At 41.1% G+C, this 24,387-nt stretch overlaps 1 protein-coding gene across 1 annotated transcript in view; it reads left to right on the top strand.

Moving 5' to 3' along the window:
* Nucleotides 1-2,472: 2,472 nt before the first annotated feature.
* The window catches only part of Usp45 (ubiquitin specific peptidase 45), a 64,870-nt gene continuing 42,955 nt past the window's right edge, over nt 2,473-24,387 (top strand). Inside the window, 5 exon segments of the mRNA XM_032905254.1 lie at nt 2,473-2,535; nt 5,653-5,762; nt 8,521-8,693; nt 9,926-10,029; nt 11,698-11,798. Coding sequence (XP_032761145.1) covers nt 5,663-5,762; nt 8,521-8,693; nt 9,926-10,029; nt 11,698-11,798 — 478 coding nt within the window. The 5' untranslated portion in view covers nt 2,473-2,535; nt 5,653-5,662.

Below are 24,387 nucleotides of genomic sequence, written 5' to 3'. Positions count from 1 at the left end.
CCTCATCTCCGGCTTTTCTGTCTTCACCCATGTCTAGTTTGTTCTCTCTCTGAAGCCCATCTCTTAAGTAGCCTCCTTTTCTCTCCGTTTCCGTGAGAGCTGGGCACATTCTGTTCTGTCAGATCTTTCTCTGTGTCATCACTTTGCCTGTCACTTGGCCATTGCTTTCAAACATGGCTGTTTCCTTCTTTTTTTTTTTTTTTTTAAGATTTTGTTTATTTTATGTATATGAATACACTGTAGCTGTCTTCAGACACACCAGAAGAGGGCATCGGATCCCTGTTACAGATGGTTGTGAGCCACCATGTGGTTGCTGGGAATTGAACTCAGGACCTCTGGAAGAGCAGTCAGTGCTCTTAACCGCTGAGCCATCTCTCCAGCCCGGCTGTTTCCTTCTACAAACTAACTTTACCTTCATGGTTGGGATTGAAGCGTGCACTAAGGGAGCGTCTGTATTCTAACCAGAGGGATTAAAGGAGTGTGCTAAGGACTGAACCATACCACACCTAGAAGCAGATTTTTAAAAGGATTGTATAAACTCTTTCAATGGGCAGGGGTGTAAGAAGGTGTGAATTGGGCTGGAGAGATGGCTCAGCCAGTTAAGAGCACCGACTGCTCTTCCAGAGGTCCTGAGTTCAAATCCCAGCAACCACATGGTGGCTCACAACCATCTGTAACAAGATCAAATGCACTCTTCTGGTGTGTCTGAAGACAGTGACAGTGTACTCGCATATATAAAATGAATAAATAACATCTAAAAAAAAAAAAAAAAAAAAAAGGTGTGAATTCCTTGTCCTAAACACGAGTTTTATAGTATTTGATACAAAAGATTTATATTTGCTATTTCACATAGTATAATTATAGTCTTGAGTTCCTGCTTCTTTGACTTCCCAACATGATGGACTTCCTTTCTTCTAGATTGCTTGTTGTTGTATATTTTCTCACAGTAACAAAAATGAAATGAGAACAATGTGTGACATTTGTCTTTTTGTCTGATGATCTCTAGTTCCATTCATTTTTCAGCAAATACCCAAGCCAACTTTGAATGGGAGTTGCAGTATCCAAAGATTTTGATCAGACTAAGGGCATATCTGTTAGATATCAATGTAACCACGGGACTCCATCAACTCTAAGAGAAATTTAAATATCAAGTCGTTAATTGCAGAATTCTTAAATTTCTTTTTATTAAGAGAATCTAAATTTTAATTTTAAAATTCAGCCTTTTTTCCTCTAAGTTGACTCTTAATACATACTTTTTGAAAGACCTATTCCTGATACAATTTAGGTTGCAACTATTTTGCTCTTTTGCATCTTTTACATATTTCAAATCCAATATTAACATATGGAACTTTATATTTATACAGACAAATTTGAAATTTGTATGCAGACTTTGAAATTCCATCCTAAACAGGTGCAACATTTTCTTTTTTCCCTGGAAGAAAACGATCTTCTAAAAAGTAACTATGTACCCCATACCTAGTATCCTGACCAGCATGTTTGTATTCCTCTGTATTTGTCTAATGAATGGTTTTATAAACAACATAAATGAATCGTTCTCTCCTTTGCCAAGTTTCCCCATGGAAACAAATTAAATTTTTAAGTAAAAACAAAACAAACAAACAAAACACCACCACCACCAACAACAACAACAAAAAAGTCACCTTTTGGTTCTTACTCGGAACCTTTTAACTTCTAACCCTAGCATCCTATCCATCAGGCTACAACTTGTCCTCTGTGAAAGATTGAGGCCCATCAACCAGTACTTACAACAAAAATAACATTTTTATTTCTTAAATTCTTTATTTTTGAAACAGGAAGAGGGAATTGAATCCCATTACAGATGCTTGTGAGACACCATGCGGTTGCTGGGAATTGAACTCAGGACCTCTGGAAGAGCAGTATTCTTAACCACTAAACCATCTCTCTAGCCCCACAACAAAATTTCAAACCAACTATTTTTACTCAAAAACAAGGTGTACATTGTTGTAACAGATGATCAGACTCTGCAGAATTAGAGGTGTTGATGCATCATCTAGTTCAGAAGTGAGAATCAAATAAAAAAAAAAAAAAAAAAACCAAAAACAACTAAAACCACCACCACCACCACCAACACCACCAACAACAACAAAAACACGTTAAAATCATATAGAGTGAATCTCAGATGTGACTTCAGAGTTCCAAGGTGGGTGTTGGAACAAGGGAAGCCGTCTCAAAAGGCATCCAGCAAGTGGGACTCAACTCAGGACCAGAACAGCTCACTAAAGCCAGCACCTGAGTCCAGGCCCTGTGGCTGGCCATGTAGCAGCTGGCCGCAGGGGGCCATCCCCTCATCCTGCCTACACACCACCTTGCTCCAACCTTCACTCTGTCAAAGGAAAAGCGGAACCAGCTCTGGACTCAAAGTCCCGCCCCCGGCCCACCCAGAACACCAGACCCCGCCCTCGCCCCGCCCAGGACGCCAGGCCACGCCTTCTCCGGTTCCTCTGCACAGGCGCAGAAGCTCCTGCGTGTGGAAGCTGCGGCCCGGCGGGCAGGGTGAGTTGGGGCCCAGGCTTTGGGGTCACTGCAACCCTTGTGTCTTCGCTTAGGCGGTGAGGCCTTCTTGTAGGTGAACCAGCCTAGAAAGAAAGGTTTTCTCGCGTACTCTCGCGTCCAGATTCACAGAGGCACCCGGCGGCCTCCCGGGCCGAGTGCTGGCGGCAGCCGAAAGAGCCGGGGTCCGGGAGGGAGCCGGGCCGAGTCCGATCTTCTTGGTGACCGGGGCGTGCACCGTCCGCTTGTCCTCTCGGGATCTCTCCTGGCAGCATATTCCACTCTGCTCACTTGGGGTGCATCGGTGGCCTGAGGAAGAGAGCTTAACCACAGCTTTCTGGCAACATCAAATGTTACGTTAGGGGTCGATCCTACTACCTGAGTCCACGTCCGGCTCCCGGACTTCTGCAAGTCACTTTACCTCTATGTAGTTCCAAGTGTAAAATGAGGATGATGATAGTGACGTATCTCAAAGTGCTTGCGAAAAGAAGGTTCCTAGAATTGAGTCTTTGGAGCCCGGGTATCTAAAAGGAAGATGTTTGCATTTCCTCTTCTCACGCTGGAGAATAGCAGCCCAAAACTTAAAAAAAAAAAAAAAAATCAAAACAAAAAACATTTTGACACGGGATGCTTGTAGCCAGTTGAAAAACGTAACATTAATTACGTTAGCTGTACATCCGGTGTTAGAGAAAACACAGGTGCTAGATAATATTTAAATTAAAAGCTAAGTTGATGCCTCAGCAGGTTGTCAAGCCTGACCCACGCGGTTACTCTGACCTCTCTAAACGTGCGCACAGCCATGCACGTAAAATACATAAATAGACATATATATATATATATATATATATATATATATATATATATAAATTTTTTTTAAAAAAGCTGCAACGTTTGATGTTTGGAAAACCTCACCAAAAAAAAAAAAAAAAAAAACCGTATTTGTGGTGAAGTTAACATATCAGGCCTGAACTTCTGTCCTTTGATGACTCTGCCTGCGATTTTGCACCCCCACCCCACCCCCCACCCACACCCCCGGTTTGGCATCTGGAAACTTGAGTTTGGGAGTGTTCTGATGTAGTAGTGAGTGTTCTATACCCAACATTATATTTCATGCCAAAATGACCAGTTACCGTACAGATTCCGTGCTCCAAGTCTCTAATGGTTTCCCCTGAACTCGATTCACGTTGCTGCTTATTCCTTACCCATCTGAGAGGGAGAGAGCTTATGGAAGTTATGCGAAAGTACCCTTTTCCATTCTAATCAGGTCGTGTGTTCATAGGATGTTCCGTGAAATGTACAGCCATGTGCTGAGTCCTGTGGATCTTGTTGCTTCCTCAGTGCCAGGAGAGTCTTGGAGATTTCCAGACACAGTTTTGATAATGGAAAGCACTTGAAAGTTCAATCCTTGGATTTAATGTTGATTGTTTGTTAGTTCTGCCTTAAGTGGAATTTGTGGAAGAAGGTTACATGAAATTGCCACATTGTGGGCTGGTGTATGTAAGATACATTACATCTGCTAGAAAGGTGATTTGAAATTGCCCCTCTGTTACCAGGATAAGTTTGAGACAATGTTTTTGAAAAGGGTAACAGTTTGTTTACAAAGTCTAAATCAAATGCCTGGATGAGTATTCTTCCAGATATGGTCATTATCTGTACAATAAATCTTCATAAAGGGTTCATCTGTTATTAGGGGGAATATATCATTTCTCGTGAGCTATTTCTTTCTTTTTTCTTTTATTGGATTTTTTTATTTACATTTCTTTTGAAGATTCTGTTAATTCCTCTCTCTGTCCAGGATGCAGCTTTGTAAATTTAGAGATGGAAAGCCAGAATTGGCCATCTCACTGGGGGGGGGGGGTAGAGCAGGTCATTGTGGGGAGGTAGGGCAGGTCACTGTAGGGCAGTAGGGCAGGTGGAGGTTAAGTAGACTGAAAAGGGTTTGAAGTGGCTGAGTATGTGCACAGTTGTCTACAGGGATGGGTGTGGGGGATAAGGGTAGGTCTGGTATATTTTCTTACAAGACTTTCTGAATAGATGAGAAAATGATGACGGGTTCATCTAGACTTGGCTTCTGCTAAATAAAGTTAAATGTGACCACATGATTTTCTTTAGCCAGCTACTAGGGGCTTCCAGGTAAAGCTTTACAAAGTAGCTCTATATTAGAATCTTTCTCCTTTCTACTCTAGGAATTGAAACATTTGCTGAGATGTGTTAGCAAGGATACTTGTACCTCCCCCTATACTCATACTTAAAAAAAATAATATGGGATTATTAAAAAAAAGAGAAAAGAATGAATAACAGATGAAGTAAAAACAATATCTGAATCTCCATCCAAAGAAAAATCCCTATAGAGTACACAAATCAGATGTGAAAATTAGAATATGTTAGGATATAAGATAATCAAGGCATACTCTTCTTAGGTATAATAATGATGTTATATAGGATAATTATTCAATTTTTAAAAAGCACTATACCTACATATTTAGGGATAAAATTTAACTTTTTTTTTTTTTTTTTTTTTTTTTTTTTTTTTGTTTGGGGTCTTGATCCCGGGGCCTTGCGCTTTTTAGGCAAGCGCTCTACCACTGAGCTAAATCCCCAACCAATTTAACTATTTCTACAACGTTTTTTCAGGGGCTAGAAAGAGAATCATATCCACTGGGCTGAAGGCATGGCATAGTGCCTAAGAGCCTGCACTGCTCTTGAGGAGGAAGAACAAACTTGGCCCCCAGCACCCACACTGGGCAGTACGTGGGCCTGTAATGCCATCTGCAGGGATCTGATGCCCTCTTCTGTTCTCCACAAGCACCTGTATTGACATGCACATACCCAAAGGCCACATACTTAAGAATTTTTTAAAATTGTATGTTTCTACCTGGACATGGTGGCGCACGCCTTTAATCTCTGTGCTCTGGGAGCAGAGGCAGTCAGTCCTGAGGGTAGGTCCCAGGGCCTTATGTCTGTTCTCCCACTTCGCGCTTAGTCCTGTATATCCGTATCATGGTTTACTTTAGCTGATTTGTCTTCCTCGTCCTCATTTTTCCTCGGTGGATTTGACCTGTCTAGTTCGAATATGCATTAAACCGTTTAATTATTATTATTTCTCTTGAAACTTTTCAGGAAATAACAGATGCGGGTAAAAGATCCATCCAAAGATCTACCTGAGAAAGGCAAAAGAAGTAAAAGACCACTGCTACCTCACGATGAAGATTCTTCAGATGACATTGCTGGTAAATGGTGGTATCTGGCCTCACAGACGGTGATGGGTTAAAGAAGTAACAATAGACACTTTTCAATTCATGGATTCAGTTCTTTACAATTCACCATTTTCTGCATAAGTCTGAGAACCAGCTCGTCTAGTTCCACCTACAAAGCCATTGTTGGTGTTCTTAAGTTTTAGTTATGAATATATTAAGGTTGTCATATTGTTCTTGTTTGTCTTTCTCATGGCTCATTAGAATTAAGTCTCAGCTGCCAGACACGTACAGATGGTGAACCTGTGGGTTTGGGTCTTGCGCAGCTCACCCTACTGTCCCTGTCCCCACTTTCTTCGCTTCTTTTTCTTCATCTCTGAGGTGATGGGTTTGAAATAGGGCTTTAATCCCCGTTCCCCAGGGCTTTGCATGTGTTAGCTGAACACTCTCACTAAGCCACATGCCCACAACCCCCCTCCCTCTTTGAGATAGTCTCGCTATGTAGCCTTTGCTGGCCTAGAACTCACTCTGGACGAGGATGGCCTTGAACTCAGGAGACTCCCCTGTCCCTGCCTCCTGAGTGCCGGGTCTAATGGTGTGCATCACTGCAGCTGACAGGACTTGTGTTTTAGCAATGAATTTAGAATCTCTGTTTTCTGTTCTTGTTGTCGTTTCATAATTGGGAGGAATGAGAGGAAGTGTTGGCTTTATATCACCAACCGCAAATTAGAAGGTTTCCACGTAGAATCTTATTAACATTTAAAGTATTAATATACCAGGCCGAGTATGGTGGTGCACACCCTTAGTCCCAACATTCAGGAGGGAGATGCAGATGGATCTCTGGATTCGAGGTGGCCAGAGCTGTGTTACTGGTTTTTATTTACTTAACGGAAACTGTGGCTTATAACAATTGTATATTCAGGAATATAATCTTATCATATGAAATTTAGATAATTATATAATTTATAGAAAACCAGAAATTTACTTTATAACATACAATAAGTTGTTTGCATCCTCCCATAAAATATATGTGAACTTGAGTGCAGCTGCATGTTTTTAAGGTTAGCAATGATTTCAGTTTTAGAAGTCTGAGTGATAGCATCAGAGTACTTACCTTGTCCTTCAGATCCCATCCCATGGACTATGGAGAAGATAATAGCATAGAATGACTTTTCAGTTCAGAATTATAAGTTCATACAAAGTAATGACAGTTTGTAAACTGTTGCTCCGGACTGGCTAGTCATTTCATCAGCTTTCTCTGAATGTCCCTTTCTTTAATGACACAGTCCCTGATATGGGACTGTGCAGCTGATAGATAAAGTCGGTGCTTAGCATACCCCAGGCCCTGCTCTCATATCATTCTCATATACATAAGAATTACTCTTTTTGTTTTGTTTTACTTTTGCTTTTTGAGTCCTGGTCTCTAGGCCTGGCTAGGCTCCAACTCACTGTGTAGGTGAGGATAAGAATTCTGAAAGTTCTGGTTTCTGTAAGGTATACCGTTTGTTTTTCTTTATCCTGACAATGGCGAAAATTGCGATATAGCAAAGCCAGAATAGGTAAAAAGATTTTATGTATCTTTTTATTTTACTTACCTACTTGCTGGTGCTAGCAAATGAGCACAGGGCCTGGGGTATGCTAAGCACCAACCTTATCTATGAGCCGCACTCCTACTCTAGTATTTCCTGCTATCTCTTCAGTGCAGAGTGAGGAGGGACTGTGTGGATATCTCTGGCTATCCTAGAATTCACTATGTAGACCAGGTTGGCCTGGAAGTCACAGAGATCTCCCTGGTTCTGTCTCCCAAGTGCTGGGATTAAAAGCATATACTACTATGCCCAGTTTAGTAAATAATTAATCTTAATTCTGAACTAATTATTTTTATTTTGAACTAATTTTAGATGAACACGATAGATAAGGAAATACAGATGTCTCATAGCTGCCACTTGTCCTTTCCTGATGTTAGTTAGCATCCTGCAGCGCTGTAGGACAGCATCAGATCTGATGGAGCTATCCTTAGCTCAATGAGAGATCAGCAGAGTTACTGCGCCTTGTATGTAGTCGGTGTGTTTGTGTGTGTGTGTGTGTGTGTGTGTGTGTGTGTGTGTGCGTGTGCAATTGCAGTATTGTTTTGTTTGTAGTTCTCAGGGAACCATGCCTTTGGCCATCTTGTAAGTTACTTATTTATATCCATACTTTGTCCTCAGCCATAACTCCTAGCAACCACTAATCTCTTCTGTAATTATTTCAAGAATGTTATGTGGTATATTCATATAATTAATTATATATCCTTACGAGGATGAATGTGTACTTTTTGGTTAGTATCAATTTAATGATACGAACTTTTGCATACTGTGCCAGTTGGCTTTCTATACTGTGATAAACACTATAACCAAAATAAACTTGGGGAGAAGTGTACTTATTTCACTTATAGTTGATAATCTGTCATGAAGAAAGTCAGGGCAGGAACAGAGAGGCAGGAACTAACACAGGCCGTGGAGGAACACCGCACACTGGCTTGTTACCTGTGACTTGCTCAGCTTGCTTCCTTATACACCCCAAGGCCACCTGCCCAGAGGTGGCCCTGCCCATGTGGGCTGAGCCCTCACATCCATCATTAATCAAGAAAATGCCTACAGACTTGCCTACAGGCCAATCTGATGGAAGCCATTCTCAATTGAGGTTCCACTTTCCAGATGACCCCAACTTGTGTCAAGTTGGTTAACCAGCACTTGCTGATGGTAGTTCTTTCATCCAGAGAGAAAATGTTTTCACTTTGTCTCTCATCCTTCAGTAGGTTTAACGTGCCAGCACATCAGTTATGCTGTCAGTGTGAACCATGTGAAGAGGGCAGTAGCTGAGACTCTCTGGTCAGTTTGTTCAGAGTGTCTGAAAGAGAGAAGACTCTGTGATGGACAGCCGGTACTTCCTTCCGATGTTTGGTTGTGCCTCAAGTGCGGCTTTCAGGTAAGAAGGATGTTCTTTATATGTTTGTATTCTGTTATCTTTAACATGCCTTGTGTGACATGGGCTTTGGGTTAGGTATAGACCTTAAAATAGATTCATTTCACATTTAGACTGGTACTCCAAGATGGACTTAGGAATGTTTAGGAGTAAATAAATATATGCGATGTTTAGAAAGCAATCCTGTGTGGTTAAATAGTTTGCAAGGGATCTAACATGCTTGTTCTCATATCTGGGCCTGTTCGTGCCTTTTTTAATTTAGGAAGTGAATCTAACCTTTTAGAGCCCTTTATTCCTGTTTTAACGTTTTTTTAAAAAACTTATTTTGTCTGTGTGCGTGCCACAACACATTTGTGGATATCAGCTTCTTCCTGGAGTTGGTTCTCTATTTGTATGTCCTAGGGATCAAGCAGGTTGGATTGGCAGCAGGTACCTTTACTCACTGAGCCATCTCACCAGCCCTAACAAATAAAAAGCTGTGGCACACATCTTTAATCCCTGTACTCTGGAGGCATAGGCAGGTGGATCTCTGAGTTCAAGGCCAGCCTGGTCAACAGAACAAGTTCCAGAATAGCCAGGGCTACACAGAAAAACTCTGTCTCAAAAACCAAAAAAAATGATTAATTAATTGATTGATTAATTAAAATACAGAAATTGAGCACTTCAGAGCTTTAATTAATTCAAGAGAAAGAAACTCTCAAAATCAATACTTTTTATTTTAAACTGTCATAACCAGCTTCACGTTTCAGAGACCGGAGATGCTTCAGGCATTATGTATCACACAACAACTTCCAAAATCATAAGGAAGGAAAAAGATCTGTGACACTGTCCTAGACTTTTCCTCCCATGAAGTACTCCTTCTCTTACTTATCTCGTGAGGGAAATTCCTTGGCTGGAATTGTTTCCATTCCCAGTGAGGTTGGAAGGTGGAGGACTGGGAGAATGTGTTTGAGGAGGGCACCTCTGGCCCAGCACTGCTCAGTGTCCCCCGGTATCTAATACACAGGACAGTGAGTGTGAGCATTGCTGACAGGGAAACCAATCAGCTATGGTTATTAGACGTACATATACAATGGGCAGCAGGATATCTACTTTACAAATGATTAAATTTGGGAAGAACCAAACTGTTCCTTCTTGCATGAAGTGAAAACGGAGCTTACGTGTGATTTAAGGTTCGATCAATTTGAAAGAAACTTGTGTGTGACTCATACAGATGGTTCTCTGTTCATCTTCAGGGATGCGGTAAGAACTCAGAAAGCCAGCATTCACTGAGACACTTCAAGAGCTCTGGGGCGGAGTCCCATTGTGTTGTCATTAGCCTGAGCACATGGGTCATATGGTAAGTTGACTTTTGTTAGTATTGTATCTGTCTAAAAACAAAAAAACAAACAAAACCCTTTGAGCATTACAAGTAAAATGAAGATATAATATCACTGTATAAACTTCTCTCTTAAACACAATCTGGGATACTTTAAGAAAAGTAATTTTACTCACGAGCATAAAGCTTAAAATAAAAAAGGATTTATTTTTAATAGGACTTTTTTTTTAAATGATAAAGAAAAATTCTGCCTACTTGAATTCTTAGAGTGAACTAATGCTGAATCCCAGTGTTCTAAGAGGAGGATGGTGCTTTAAGCACTTAGGTATTTCAGAGATTCTCTAACCCACATAGTATTTAAAAATATTATCGGAGTCAAGTATGGTATAGTTCTTGTAATTACAGTGCTGGGAAGAAACAGGCAGGCAATTGTGACTTCTAGGCCAGACTGGGCTATATATCTTGTCTCAGAAAGACCAGAAACTTGGGCTAAAGAAATAGTTCAGAGGTCAAGAGTATACTGCAGTGGTTGGAGTGATGGTTCACCAGTTAGAAGCTCTGGCTGCTTTTCCAGAGGACCTAGGTTCAATTCCTAGCACCCACAGTGGTCTGTAACTCCAGTTTCAGGGGACCTGATGCCCACTTCTGGCATCTCTGGGTGCAGCAAGCACATGGTGCACAGACGTATCCAGGCAATACTCAGTCCCATAAAATAAAACAATAAGATTTAAACAACAATAACAACAACGAAAATAGGCATGATGATGCACACATTTAATTCCAGCATTTGCGAGGCAGAGGCAGGTGACTTGTAGGCTAGCCTAGTCTAAATTGCAAGTTCTAGGACAGCCAGAGCTATATAGAGAGACCCTGACTTTCTTTTGTTGTTGGGCTTGTTCTGTCTTATTTTTTGAAAATAAGAGATCTACATAGCCCTAGCTGTTGTGGAGCTCAACCAGAGGATCCTGAACTTACACAGAGCTGCCTGCTTCCTCCTCCTGTGCACTGGATATGCCAAGAAAGGAAGTGTCTTAGTTAAGGTTTTACTGCTATGAACAGACACCGTGACCAAGGCAGCCCTCATATGGACAACATTTAACTGGGGCTGGCTTACTGGTTTAGAGGTTCAGTCCATTATCATCAAGGGGGGAGCATAGCAGCATCCAGGCAGGCATGGTACAGGCAGAGCTGAGAGTTCTACGTCTTCATCTGAAGGCTGCTAGCAGAATACTGACTTCCAGGCAGCTAGGATGAGGGTCTTTAAGCCCACATCCACAGTGACACACCTGCTCCAACAAGGCCACACCCCCAAATAGTGCCACTCCCTGGTCAAGCATATTCAAAAGGAAGGAAGGAAGGAAGGAAGGATGAAGGAAGAAAGGAAGACAGGAAGACAAACCCCTCCCCCCCACCCCATGAATTTGGTACGTGTATAAGTTGAACCATATTATTGCTCTGTATGAGCCCATGTAACATTTTATTACATTTAAGACAAACTGCAAAATTTGATTTGAATGGTGAGGATCTGTATGAACGGTCCCTTGCTCATTTGTCCAGGCCTAGCTAATACCTTCCCCTTTGAGTTCCTGGTTCCTATGCAGTTTAAATACAGAAGTTGTCAAGTGTACACCTTATATGTACTTACTGAAGCCGCTTTCATGACCTCTGCTTGTATTCCCTATTTTTCAGGTGTTACGAATGTAATGAAAAATTATCGACACATTGCAACAAGAAAGTTTTGGCTCAGATAGTTGATTTTCTTCAGAAACATGTTTTTAAAACACAAACAGGTAATTAAGCATTTCGCTAAAGCAATTTGTATTAAAATACAACGTTCATATTTTACCTGATAATCTTCACTTCAATTCCTGGAACCCACGTGGTAGGAGAGTCAGTGTGTGTGGCCACACATTCCAGGGCACCCGTGTAGAGGCCAGAGAACAAACTGAGAATTGGCTCTTTCTTTGCACTGTGGGGATCCTGCGGATCAGACTTACATTATCAGGTTTGACAGTGTCTTCTCTCACCCCTGAGCTATCTAGTTGGCCCTTAAAATGCCTTCGAAGAGATTAAGTGCTTGGAATGTAGCACCAGCAACTGAAAGTTTTTTATAAAAATATAGTTGTGATAAAAGGGTTTATTTGCTTTTTTTAACAGTACTAGGGTTGACCCCAGGGCCTTGTGTAAGATGGGCACATATTCTACCACTGAGCTACAGCTCAGTCTTTTAGTTGTCATGAAAGACAAAAACAAACAGAAAACGTGGTTCAAATTCTATTTCTGTAGTCCAGGATGTAGCTGTCTTTGTTAGCTACCTGTCACTCCGAAGAGGCAGTCATGAGAAGCCTGAGGAGGAAGGGATATAAGCCCAGACTTCTGGAGGGCAAAAGGAATCATTAATCTGCTAAGTGTATATTAAACTTCTTCAGGCATTTGCAAGACTCTGACTTTGTCTCAGCTATGCCATTCGAGACTCACGTTCTGCTGAAGCAAGGAACCGGGGCGATGGGCAAGACCTTGAGTGCTTCAGCAACCGAATGTAGTGTGAATGCTGACTCTTGAGAACTGTGCATTTCATTCACTTTCTTGGCCGTAAGGACACACAAAGCCATTTGATGTCAGCAGCGATAGGGATGTCTACATTTCTTACCTTGGGTTCCTTAAAGTTCAGAATAAAGACAGTGCGGTAGCCTTTCAGACTTTCAGATTTGATTTCTCGAATACTGAATTGTAGGGAGACTATTAGGAAAGGGGTGTATTAGTTTTTCATTGCTGTGACAAAAACCTGAAAGAAACTTGTAAGCGGAGTTTATTTTGCTCCCTTATGTCTTCATGGCATCAGCGGTTGCTGCCTACGGTCATCTTAGTCTATCACAATGGACTTAGGACGAGTCAGAACACCAGTGTAGGACATCGCTGTAGCAACGGGAAGGTTACCTGCCTCATGATGGCTAGGAAGCAGAGAGGATTAGGAGGGAAGAGGGAGTAAATTAGGAAGGGCCAGGTCAGGATGCAACCCCCAAGGACACGCTCACAGTGACCTACTCCCTCCCCTACTAAACTACAGTTTCTGTTACTGTCATGTCCAGGCCGAGTACATGAGCTGTTGGTGAGAATGTCGCATTTTTATTGCCTACTTTTCTAATGCTGTGGTAGAATACCGTGACCAAAAGCAGCTTAGGGAAGAAAGAGTTTATTTCGACTAATAGTTTCAGAGAGCTAAGAGTCCATCACAGAGGGAGCAAGTGACAAGATCAGGAAACAGAGGTCACACCTTCAACGACAGACACAAATCAGAGAGTGAACTGGAAGTAGGGCTGGACTGTGAACTCTCAAAACCTCCCCCATTGACGTACTTCAGCAAGGGAGGCTGTATCACTTTCACAAACAGTGCCATAAACAGAGGACAAACGAGTGTTCAAATACGTGAGCTTGTGAGGAGCATTCTCATTCAAAGCATTGAGGTATTCAGGTCATGACAGAACACAGGCTTTGAGTCACAGGTCCGCTGTCCTGACTTGTCAGCCACTGCTATGTGACCTCCAGTGCTTCTTTTGCTTCTTTTTTTTTCTTTTCCTTTCTCTTAGTACATTCTTTTTCTCCCTGGGGTACTACTGGGTAGTGAGTATAATCTTAGGGTCTGGAGAACCCACTACTTTTACAGAGGACCTGGTTTGGTTCCCAGCACCCATATGGCAGCTCACAACTGTCTTGTTACTGTAGTTCCAGGATGTCTGATGCCTTCTTTTGGCCACTGTAGTCACTGCACGTGTGTGGTGACATATATGAAGCAAAGCACTCGTATATATTAAAACGTTAATACATTCTTTTTGAAAGAAGGTAACTAATTGGTGTGCAGAGCCCTCGGGATACTCATAAGCAGGTGCGTTCCTTTCATCCTGGTAGTGGATGATCTTGGTGGTTTTTAGTTGATCTCTCAAAGGATGAACAGTAGCGAGATGGAAGTAAAAGAAACCTCTTCGGGCGGTAGGAATGCTGGGTAGTTTTGAGTTTACAGTTTCCAAAAGTCCCAGCTGCTGTGCTTCTCAGATTTGGTTTTGAATAAGATCCCATGACACGTTCAAAGTAAGTCTGGGGGATGGTAATTTGTCATACTTTCTATATATCCTAACAAAGTACTTTGGAAATGAAATATTAGTATTACTTTCAAGGAGGAATTGGGAGAATGGTTAAGGATAAAAGATTTTTTCTTTCTTGGTTTACTTTTGGGATTGTATTTTAAAAAATTTTTAAAATTTATTTTTATTTTATGTGCATTGGTGTTTTGCCTATATGACCTCTGTGTGAGGCCATTGGGTCTCCTAGAACTGTAGTTATAGACAGCTGTGAGCTGCCATGTGGGCACTAGGGATTGAACCCTGGTCCTCTGAGAGAGTAGCCAGTGCTCTTAAACAGAGTCCTCTCTCCCGTCCACAAGATTGTAATTTCCCTTCCCTTTCCTCCTTCCAACCCACTCCCTTCTCTCCTTCAAAATCATGTTTTTTTTTCATGAGTTGTTATTGAATGTATATATGTATTTGTATATAAATATATTTTTCCAGATATAACTTATTGAGTCCATATAATGTTACTTATATATGTTTTCAGGGCTGATCTTTTGTGGCTGGCAGCTGGTTGGTGTATTCCTCCCTAGGGAGGGCTCCTCTCCCGCTCCCAGATTTCCTCAGATGCCCCATAGTACTTTGTGTAGGGAAGAATGATACTAAAAATTCTTTTTATGATTTTGCACTAAGTAAAAATAACCACTGAGAAGGAAGCCAGTACCTGTTCCCTAGGCATACTTCAAATGATCCAAGGCCGCCTTTCTAGCACTTTAATGTTGCTTATAAAGAATCTAGGCTAGTTCCCCACGTACCTCTTACAACAAGGAGCCCTTTGAGTCTCAAGATTTTGATGTCACTGGCTTCATTGCACTTTAAGAAAGTATTTGAGGGGGTTGGGGATTTGGCTCAGTGGTAGAGTGCTTGCCTAGGAAGCGCAAGGCCCTGGGTTCGGTCCCCAGCTCCGAAAAAAAGAATTAAAAAAAAAAAAAAAAGAAAGTATTTGAGATCCAAGGAGCTTTGGTTATGTGGCTATATCTGTCTTTGTTAGAAGTGAAATCTAAAAAGTTTGATGTTCACTAGAAATATCAATAATTCTATGACATGTTAACATAGACACTAATTTTTAGGAATGACAAATTTTTTTTCAAGAAAAGGTTGAATGAGTAGTATTGTTTTACATTTTTATAAATGTCTTTACTCATTGGTGGAGCAGAAAATAGGTGTAGTCTTTCTGTCTGTCTCTCTTCTCTTTTTTTTTTTTTTTTTTTTTTTTTTTTTTTTTTTGTTTTTGTTTTTGTTTTTTTTTTTGAGACAGGGTTTCTCTCAGGTTTCTCAGTCCTGGCTGTCCCAGAACTCACTTTGTAGACCATGCTGGCTTCAAGCTCACATATCTGCCTGCCTCTGCCTGGAGCGCGCTGGCATTAAAGGTGTGCTCCAATGCTGTCTAGCAAAAATAGCTGTATTCTTGATCTGTAGAAGCAAATACAAGATATGTCACTTGCCCTGTGACACTCTGAAGACCTGTGTTCTACTGCAGCATCCAGCATGGCCCCAGGCATTAGGCTGCCCCCTGACTGGAGCAGCAAGGGAATAAAGAAAAGACAAATGCACAGGCCAATGACACAGAGCAACTCGGATCGGGTGGCCCAGGGTCTGCTATTTGTAGGATTTGTCCTAAGGACAGAGAAGAACCACTGTTCGGTTTTCAGTCAAGAGAATGGTCAGTGTTGTATTTTAGATCGGTTGACTCATAATGTAAGACCATAGAAACGGGTAGATAGTAGCTATTATCACAATGACATTTATCATATGACTAAGTAAGTCAGTGTTTCTAAGGCTGATGATTAACTAGGAATTAGACTCTTTTTTTCTTTCTTTCTTTTTTTTTTTTTTCCGGAGCTGGGGACCGAACCCAGGGCCTTGCACTTGCTAGGCAAGCGCTCTACCACTGAGCTAAATCCCCAACCCAGGAATTAGACCCTAAGAATAAGTAGGTGCATTGATTATTATTCATTTTCTAACTAGAGGAATTATGGTGAAATAGTTTTTCTTAAAACTTCTTTCAGCTGTAGAAATGGGCAAATTAGCATTAATGCTACATGACTGGTTTAGGTAATTGCATTAAGCAATTGAGATGAATCCAGTGCAGGTTCCCAGAAGAATGCTTACAGCTGTGTAGAGTTCCCATCTGATGTTAGAATTTGGGGCGGGGGTAGGGGGACACTCACCCGTGTCATGTGTAATGTAAAGGTCATATATAACACAAGATAGAAAAAGGCAGCCTTGCAAGACCCAGCCAGAAAGCTGTCTAATTAAGAAGCAGAGCAGGGACCTGGAGTCAGTGCAAGAGTGAATGAGGCTGGCAGAGCTTGTGTCGAGGGCAAAACAAGCAAAGTGCAGAGGGCTTTTAGGGCCATGAGACTATCCCATATGAGGGTGGATACCTGCCATTCTGTATTTGTCCATTTGAAAGGAGCAGACACCACGGAGGGGAAAGCTAATGTAAACTGTGGATGCTGGGTGATAACCAAGTGTCAGTGTGGGTCCATCACTTCTAACAAACCAACCCTCTGGTGGTGGGCATGTGGGGGGACAAGGGCATGGGGCTCAGTTTTGCTTTAACCTAACATCTGCTTACAGCTTGTTGTTAACTGACCTATGTACTGTGAAAAGGTCATTAAGCTAAGTTTCTTTAGTTATACAAATACCAAATGCAGCAATTCCTGATAGATTATCTATGAATATTGGTTTGCTTTTTGTGAGCCACATAGGAAGTTGAAAATTCCATGCTCTTTCTAGAGCATCTGTTTAGCTCAAACTGTCAGTGCTGGCGGGATGTTATTTTTGTCAGGACTAAAGAAAATGGAGTATGTACTGTTAGTTCACTATGTTAATGCTTCTTAGGTGGGAACCGAGGACCGAAGAGTGTGTGTTTTTAGAAAGTATGTTTTTATGTACTGCTCCTCCATATATATAAAGTAATACAGTATTAAATGGTTTAATTAGGCTCTGAAGCTGAGGATAAAACTGTGACCTTATTTAGTAAAAGTTAGACAGTGGTTTAATACCTTTTAAAAAGGAAAATGCAGTTTCTTCTGCCATAGTGAAAGTCCTGATCTTACTTCACAAGATGACCATGCTCTTTCCCTGTCCCTGCCCAGTTCTGTGAGGCCGAGGCTTGGGTGCATCCCAGGTTTGACTTTAGCTGTAAGCTGTAAGGTGGCATAGCTGCCGGAGGGCTACCGGATAGCAGTACTGCTTTTCAGGATGTGCTGCAGACTGCCCTTACTCAGGAAGGCCCAGCACTGGGCTTTGTGAAACTGTCACGCCCATCTGTGTACTCGTTGGGATTTTGTTGACCCTGCGTGTACCAGGTTGATGGAGGCCCTATGTGATGAGCATCAAATCAACGTAATTAAATGTCTTAGGGTTGCTGTGGTGAAACACCATGATCAAAAGCCACTTGGGGAAGAAAAGGGTTTATTTCCCTCACAGTTCCATATCAATAGCAGCGAGGGTAGGAACTCAGGTAGTGCAGGAACCTAGAGACAAGAACTGATACAGACACCATGTAGGGGTGCTGCATTCTTACAGAAGCCGGGACTGTAAGAAGCTTCTGTGTGCCTCTCAACACTCAAGTGCCTACAGAGCAGCCCCAGGACCTCTCAATACCAACTGACTTTTCTAGCCAAAGTTCCAAAGTCCTTCCATAATCCTTGACAAAACAACATGGTTAGTTCTGTTACAGCCATACCCTGTATCCTGTGCCAGTTTGTTTTAGGGTTACTATTGCTGTGATGAAACACCATGCCTAAATACAACTTGGGGAAGAAAGGGTTTACTTCATCCACAGTTCCACATAACAACAGTTCATCATCAAAAGTAGCGATGGCACAAACTCAAGCAGGACAGGATCCTGGAGGCAGGAGCTGACGCAGAGGCCATGAAGGGATGGTGCTTACTGGCTTGCTCCCCATGGCTTTGCTCAGCCTGCTTTCTTGTAGAACCCAGAACCTCCAGCCCAGATGCAGCCAGACCTAAAGAGGCTGGGCCCTCCCACATCAATCACTAATTAAGAAAATGCTCTACAGGCCCTGCCTGCAGCCAGATCTTAAGGATGTATTTTTTTTTATTAAGACTTATATTATAAGTCTTATATATATATTATATTTATTATATATAAGTGCACTGTATCTGTCTTCAGACACACCAGAAGAGGGCATCTGATCTCATTACAGATGGTTGTGAGCCACCATGTAGTTGCTGGGATTTGAACTCAGGACCTCTGGAAGAGCAGTCAGTGCTCTTAACCACTGAGCCATCTCTCCAGCCTAAGGATATATTTCTTAATTGAGAAAATAAGAGTCATCTTGCTGATGACTCTAGCTTGTGGCAAGTTGACATAAAACTAGCCGGCACCTTAAGATTGTTAGAGCAAGAAACTAGGGGAGTGGTTTGACTTGATTCCTCCAAAAGTGTGCCAGATATAAGAAAATATTTGGATTATTCTAAAAAATTTAGTAAATTTCCATGTATAACAAGGAATTGGGAGGGAAAGATACCAGGTTTTAAAAAACAAGAAACTGATGTGGTGAACACATCTGTAAGCCAGGTGTTTGGGAGGAAGAGACAGGGCAAACACCCACACCTATAAACAAACAAACAAACAAACAAACAAAAAACAATCAAACAAAAGCCAACTCACTATTACCTGAGTAGGTTTAAGTTCAGTTTTTATATGAACCACAGATCACAGAAAATTACTTGAAGTTTGTTTTTTTGTTTTTTTTTGTTTTTTTCTTTTTTTTTTTGGAGCTGGGGACCGAACCCAGGGCCTTGCGCTTGCTAGGCAAGCGCTCTACCACTGAGCTAAATCCCCAACCCCTTGAAGTTTTATTTAATCAATTCTCCCAAACCTGGCCTAAAACTAAACACATGAGAGAAGTTAGTTGTATACAGTGGGTGATTAAGGCATTATGACATGATTTTTTTTAAAGTAATTTTAGTTTTTTAAAGTTCCCCCATTATGCTGTACCCAAGGAGGCTATAAAAAAATCCCCAGATTCCATATACTGAAGTTACAAATGATAAGAATTGAACCTGGGACATCTGGAAGTGCTCTTAACCCATTTTTCTAGCCCAAGGACTTTTCCCCCCCAAGGCATTGTTTCTTTGTGTAGCCTTGGCTGTCTTAGAACTCTGTTTAACAGGCTGGCTTTGAACTCACAGAGATCTCCTGAGTGCTGGGATTAAGGGTCTGCATCACCACCACCATGCAAGGACTTAATTCTTTTGAGGAACCATTTGAGCAGGGCCATTGTAAACTATAACTGTAAAGGTGTTAAGTCCAACACCAAAGATATTTAGAAGTTGCATTCCGCACTTGCCTGGGAGGAATGGCTTCACTTCTCTATCAGCATGCAGAGTTGTTGGAGTCTTAGAAGCCTTACTTACCTTTATTGTGCAGATAGGCAGGAGTCATGATGTTATAAAGCTGACTCCTTGGCTTCAAATTTTCTCTCTAATACTAATCACCTTATGTCAGTTTTATCATCATTTCTAAGTGTTTTATTGCTTTGTTTTGGTTGTAAATAACATTCAGTTTATTTTGTATATTTTGCCTGCATGTATATGTCTATGTACCACACGCTGCCTGGTGTCTTTGGAGGTCAGAAGACGGGATCAGATCCCCTGGAACTGAAGATACAAATGGTTGTGAATTACCTTGTGGGTACTGGGAACTGAACTTCGCAAGAGCAACAAGTGCTCTTAGCCACCAAGCCATACCTTTAGCCCTTATTATCATCTCTAAAATGAGAAGTTATAAGTGGTGATTATCTCAAACTATTAATTTTTGCTCCTTTTTGAGATAGGGTCTCCTATAGCCCAGGCATGCGTCAAACCTGGCCCTACTTCCCAAATGCTGGTTTGCAGGTGTGTGCTGACATGCTTTGCTCAAAACTGCACAGTAAGTAAGAAAAACTCCAAACAGGCTTTGCTCCCTCTTGTAAGAAAAGTAAAAAGATCCAGTGTTTTCCTCTGGCTTAATTGAGGTAATTCACCAATACTGATATTAATTTCTAATTTAATATTACTTGATAGCTAATCATCATCGTTATGTAGTTATTAGCCTTTTGTTTTGTAGGTTGTTTTGGAATTTCTTTAGACAAATTAAACTCAGGTTAGATTCTGGTGACTTTCAAACTGCACTTTGAAAAGATTATGCACAGTAGACAGTTGACAACAGTGCCACTATTCCTCATTTAACTGTTTGTAATTTTCTCATAATGAAGTTTTTCATGCCACTCTTGCTAGATCCCCAAATCTGTTCTGTAATGTGTTTTAGCCTTCCAGGTTGTTCTCTGAGTCTTTTGGCACTCTAAAATTACCACTCTTATATAACTACTAATTTTTCTGGTGCTTTGAGTGGATGTATTATGTGGTGCAGTGAATTGAGACAGGCTAAGCAAGCATTCTACCATCAAGCCATATTTCCAATCCAGATGACTTAAGATTTTATTTTTACTTTGTGTGTGTGTGTGTGTGTGTGTGTGTGTGCGCGCGCGCGCGCGCGCGCGTGTGTGTGTTCACCTCTGAGGTCCAGAAGAGGAGATCTAACTCTCTGGAACCAGAGCACTGACTGGGACTGTGTGCTGGGAACCAAACTCAGGTCCTCCGTAAGAACAGTACATACTCTTTAATGCTGAGCCATCTCTCCAGCCTACAAGTCTTGTCTGTCTGTCTGTCTGTCTTCTTTCTTTCTATTAAGTTATGAGTAAAACTTGATGTAAAAGTTGAATGGTAATAGAAATATTTTTATATTCTTTTTGACATGTTTTATTGTAGCAGCTTTGCTCTTTTCATTATAACATCAAAAAATTCTTGAAGTTCAGCCTTTAGGATGTATGATCTGTGTTTTTGGAGGCTGTGATGCAGCTCATTTTCTAGCACACTTCCTTAGCTTTGCCTGGGGGTTCAAACCTGGGGCTCAAGACTCATTGGCACATAAGCTGGACAGAGTAGCAAAATCTTTAGGTATAAAATAATTGACTAGTTCATACACCCCTCCCCCCTTTTTAAATAGAATCTTGGCTTTCAGCAGATAATTCTCTAGTGAATAAATGTACAAAATATATACTTAGTTTTGCTAAGATAATACCATAAATTCAAGGCTTTGTGTACCAACTGTATACTTTCTGGTCATCAATCATAAGTCTTCTATACAAATTACAAATAGTGGTGCCTGGCATACCTGGCACACTGTGGGCATTCTATAAGCCAATTGAGTTTAAATTGTTACATAGTCTCAAACTTCCCCTATTTCTTTAAATAAAAAAGTAGCTTTTAGAAAACGTTACTATGTTTTCTTGTTAAAATACTGATCTACTTAAACAGCCTAATACCATTGTCGATCTTGGGTATTTTCTCATAGACTTGTAAAAGTGCACAAACAGAGCCTTGCCACTTGTGTGAAGTGGCTATTTAACCGTGAAATCAACTGTGTTTATTGCTGCTGCCCCACGGGCATGTTCTTTCTGGCAGTGCTGTCCATATTTGGTGGCTGTGCATGGAGAGCCAGGTGGTGCTGCAAAGCCTCGCACAGTGAAGCGTGGTTATCTCCAGCTTTGACATTTGTCGTTCCTTGCTCCTGAAGGGAAGGGGGAAAATCTGTTTTTCCATATGTTTATGCTTTTTTTTTGCCTGCAGTTTTGTCCAGATGGTCTTATGAACATTGTTTACTTTGGGATGTCATCCCAGATGTTTTAAAAAGTGATGGGTTAATGAGGTACACAGATACATAAATTGTATAAATTTAAATTTAAAAATTTTAAATGTTATTTATTTCTAGGAATTTTTTAAATTTGTTTTGTTTTATTTCTTTGTACTTTTATTAATTTGTACTTATTTTCTGTAATTTATTTCTTCCAACGGTTGTTTTTGTGTAAAAAGCTAAAAGAACAAGACTGGTAGTTTCAATTAATAGAATGCTTGACTAGGATGTAGGAGTCCTGGGTTCAGTCCCCAGCACTGCATAAAACCGGGCCTGTTGATAATTGTCTGTGGAGTGGGAAGCAGGAAGATCACCCCTGGGTAAGGCTAGGTGAACCCTTGAGGCAGATATGTTACATATCAGAACAGCACTGACTAAGGATGTTAAAGACAGGAAAGTCTTTTGAGAATTCATTTGTTCAGTGCTGCACACATCCAAATCATAGCCTACTGTGTTTTATAATTGTTTTATAATCATAGAACATAAGTAATTGATGGGAATTTAGGTGGTAAAGTGATGGGTTTATTACTGTTATGACCTTAAGTAAATCACTTAAGTTGTCTGAGACAGTGCTGGGATTAAAGGCTTGTGCCACCACACCTGACAGAGACATTTTCTTTTAGTGGCACAGCCACTAGTAAGAAGCCATTGCTCTTGTACATGGTTCCTCACCTGTAATCTTGGAAGAAACACTAAAAATGCATCACCAAAACAGCAGCAGCTGCACGAGCACCAAAACAAGCATGGGACATGGAAATGGGATTAGTTAGGAAGCAGGGATCAGTAAGTGTAGGAGGAGACCAAGAGTATAACTATGGGTGACTATGTCAAACACAATGAAAGCTATTATTAGTCTATAAAATTGTATATGTGAATGAAAGAAACGAGAATCCAGTATCAGTGACAGCCACAAGATCAGGTAGTAACCCTGGTAGAAATTCAGCTTTTTGCACCTGATAGATTCCTAAGGTGGGCATGGAGGACTTGAGGATCTGTGATTTGTAAGTCCTGGAGTCAGAGTCTGCTGTGGGTACATCAGGGGTGACTGTAAATGTTTGTTTATTTGTTTGTTTGTTTAAGGCAGGGTTTTAAGTATACCAGGTTAGCCTCAAGCTCTGTTGTTGAGGATGACCCTGAATTTCTGATTTTCCTGCTTCTGTCATCCACATAAATAAATGAATGAATGTATGTTAGGAGTTGTCACAGAAAAACTGAAAAACTAATGAAGCAGTTTTCAAGTGGGCATGGTGTTACGTCTTTAAGCCCAGCATTCGGGAGGCTGAGGCAAGTTCAAAACCAACCTCATCTACATGGCAAGTTTAGGTCAACCAGAGTTTATAAACCCTGTTTCAGAAACAAATACAAAATAATGATGATGTAATTTTCAGATCTTTACTAGTTATATAAATTGTCTAGTACAAAGTGTGGCATGCAAGTTTATTACTTAGTTTACTTTTTTTTATCGTATGCTATGATCCCATTAACTGTTTTAGCTTTTAAGTTTCAGGATCACAGGAAAGGCAGACTTACAAAAGGGCATCATCACTGCTAGATGGAAGGTTTCCTCATCCTGTCCTTTCTCCTGTTTGCTAGTTGTCATATTTTCATCAAAAGTTTCACCTCTGAGCCTGACGTGGTGATGCTCAACTTGAATCTCAACACTTAGGAGGCAGAGGCAGCAGCAGGTGGATCTCTGTGGAGTTTGAGGACAGCCTGGTCTACATAATGAGTTCTGGTATAGCCTGAGCTACACAGTGAGACCCTCTCTCAAAGAAAGAGACAGAGACAGAGACAGAGAAAGTTTTCCCTTTTGGGGCTGCAGAGATGGCTCAGTGGTTAAGAGCACTGGCTGCATTTTCAGAGGGTCTGGGTTTGATTCCCAGCACGCACATGGTGACTCACAAGCATCTATAACTGTTCCCAGGGGACCCAGTGCCCTCTTTGGCCTTTGTGGGCATTAGGCCTGCTAAATAGTACATAGGCAGGCATGTAGTCAAAAATACCTACATACATTCAAATGTTTTTATATTAGAAAAAGACAACAGACTTTCCCTCACCACTTAATCTCTTAAAAAATCAATTTGCATTCATTCTGTAATCCTCTATTTTGATACCCTTGGTGTTCAAATCTTAACGCCAGTGGTTTGTTTGTTCTGATTAAGATCTCATGTAGCCCAGGCTGACTTCGAACTCTCTGTGTAGCTGAAAATGACCTTGACTTTCTGGTCATTCTGCTTCCTCCCAAGTGCTGTAATTATCAGAGTGTCCCACCAAGTGCAAGTGTCCCTTGCTCTGTTGAGCCCTTCCGTATTCTGTGCGTAACAGCAGTTTCACGCTCATTTGCTGTCTTTGCTCTGGGAGGCGTAGAACCAACTTCTCTTCAGCACTTTCTCCTTCGGTTTTGGGGAATGGCATTTAGAAGGAAGGTCTTTTTACCTTCTTCTCTTTAAACTTCTATGTTCATCAAGAAATTATTCTGTAATGTGATGTCAGGTCCAAATACCTATATGAGAATGAGTTCTGTCCAACAGCAGTAAAGTGTAA

Source organism: Rattus rattus, chromosome 1 (assembly GCF_011064425.1).
Source record: "Rattus rattus isolate New Zealand chromosome 1, Rrattus_CSIRO_v1, whole genome shotgun sequence".
NCBI lineage: Eukaryota > Metazoa > Chordata > Mammalia > Rodentia > Muridae > Rattus > Rattus rattus.
The sequence above is the reverse complement of the archived record's forward strand: the minus strand, read 5'-3'. Positions and strand labels throughout refer to the sequence as shown.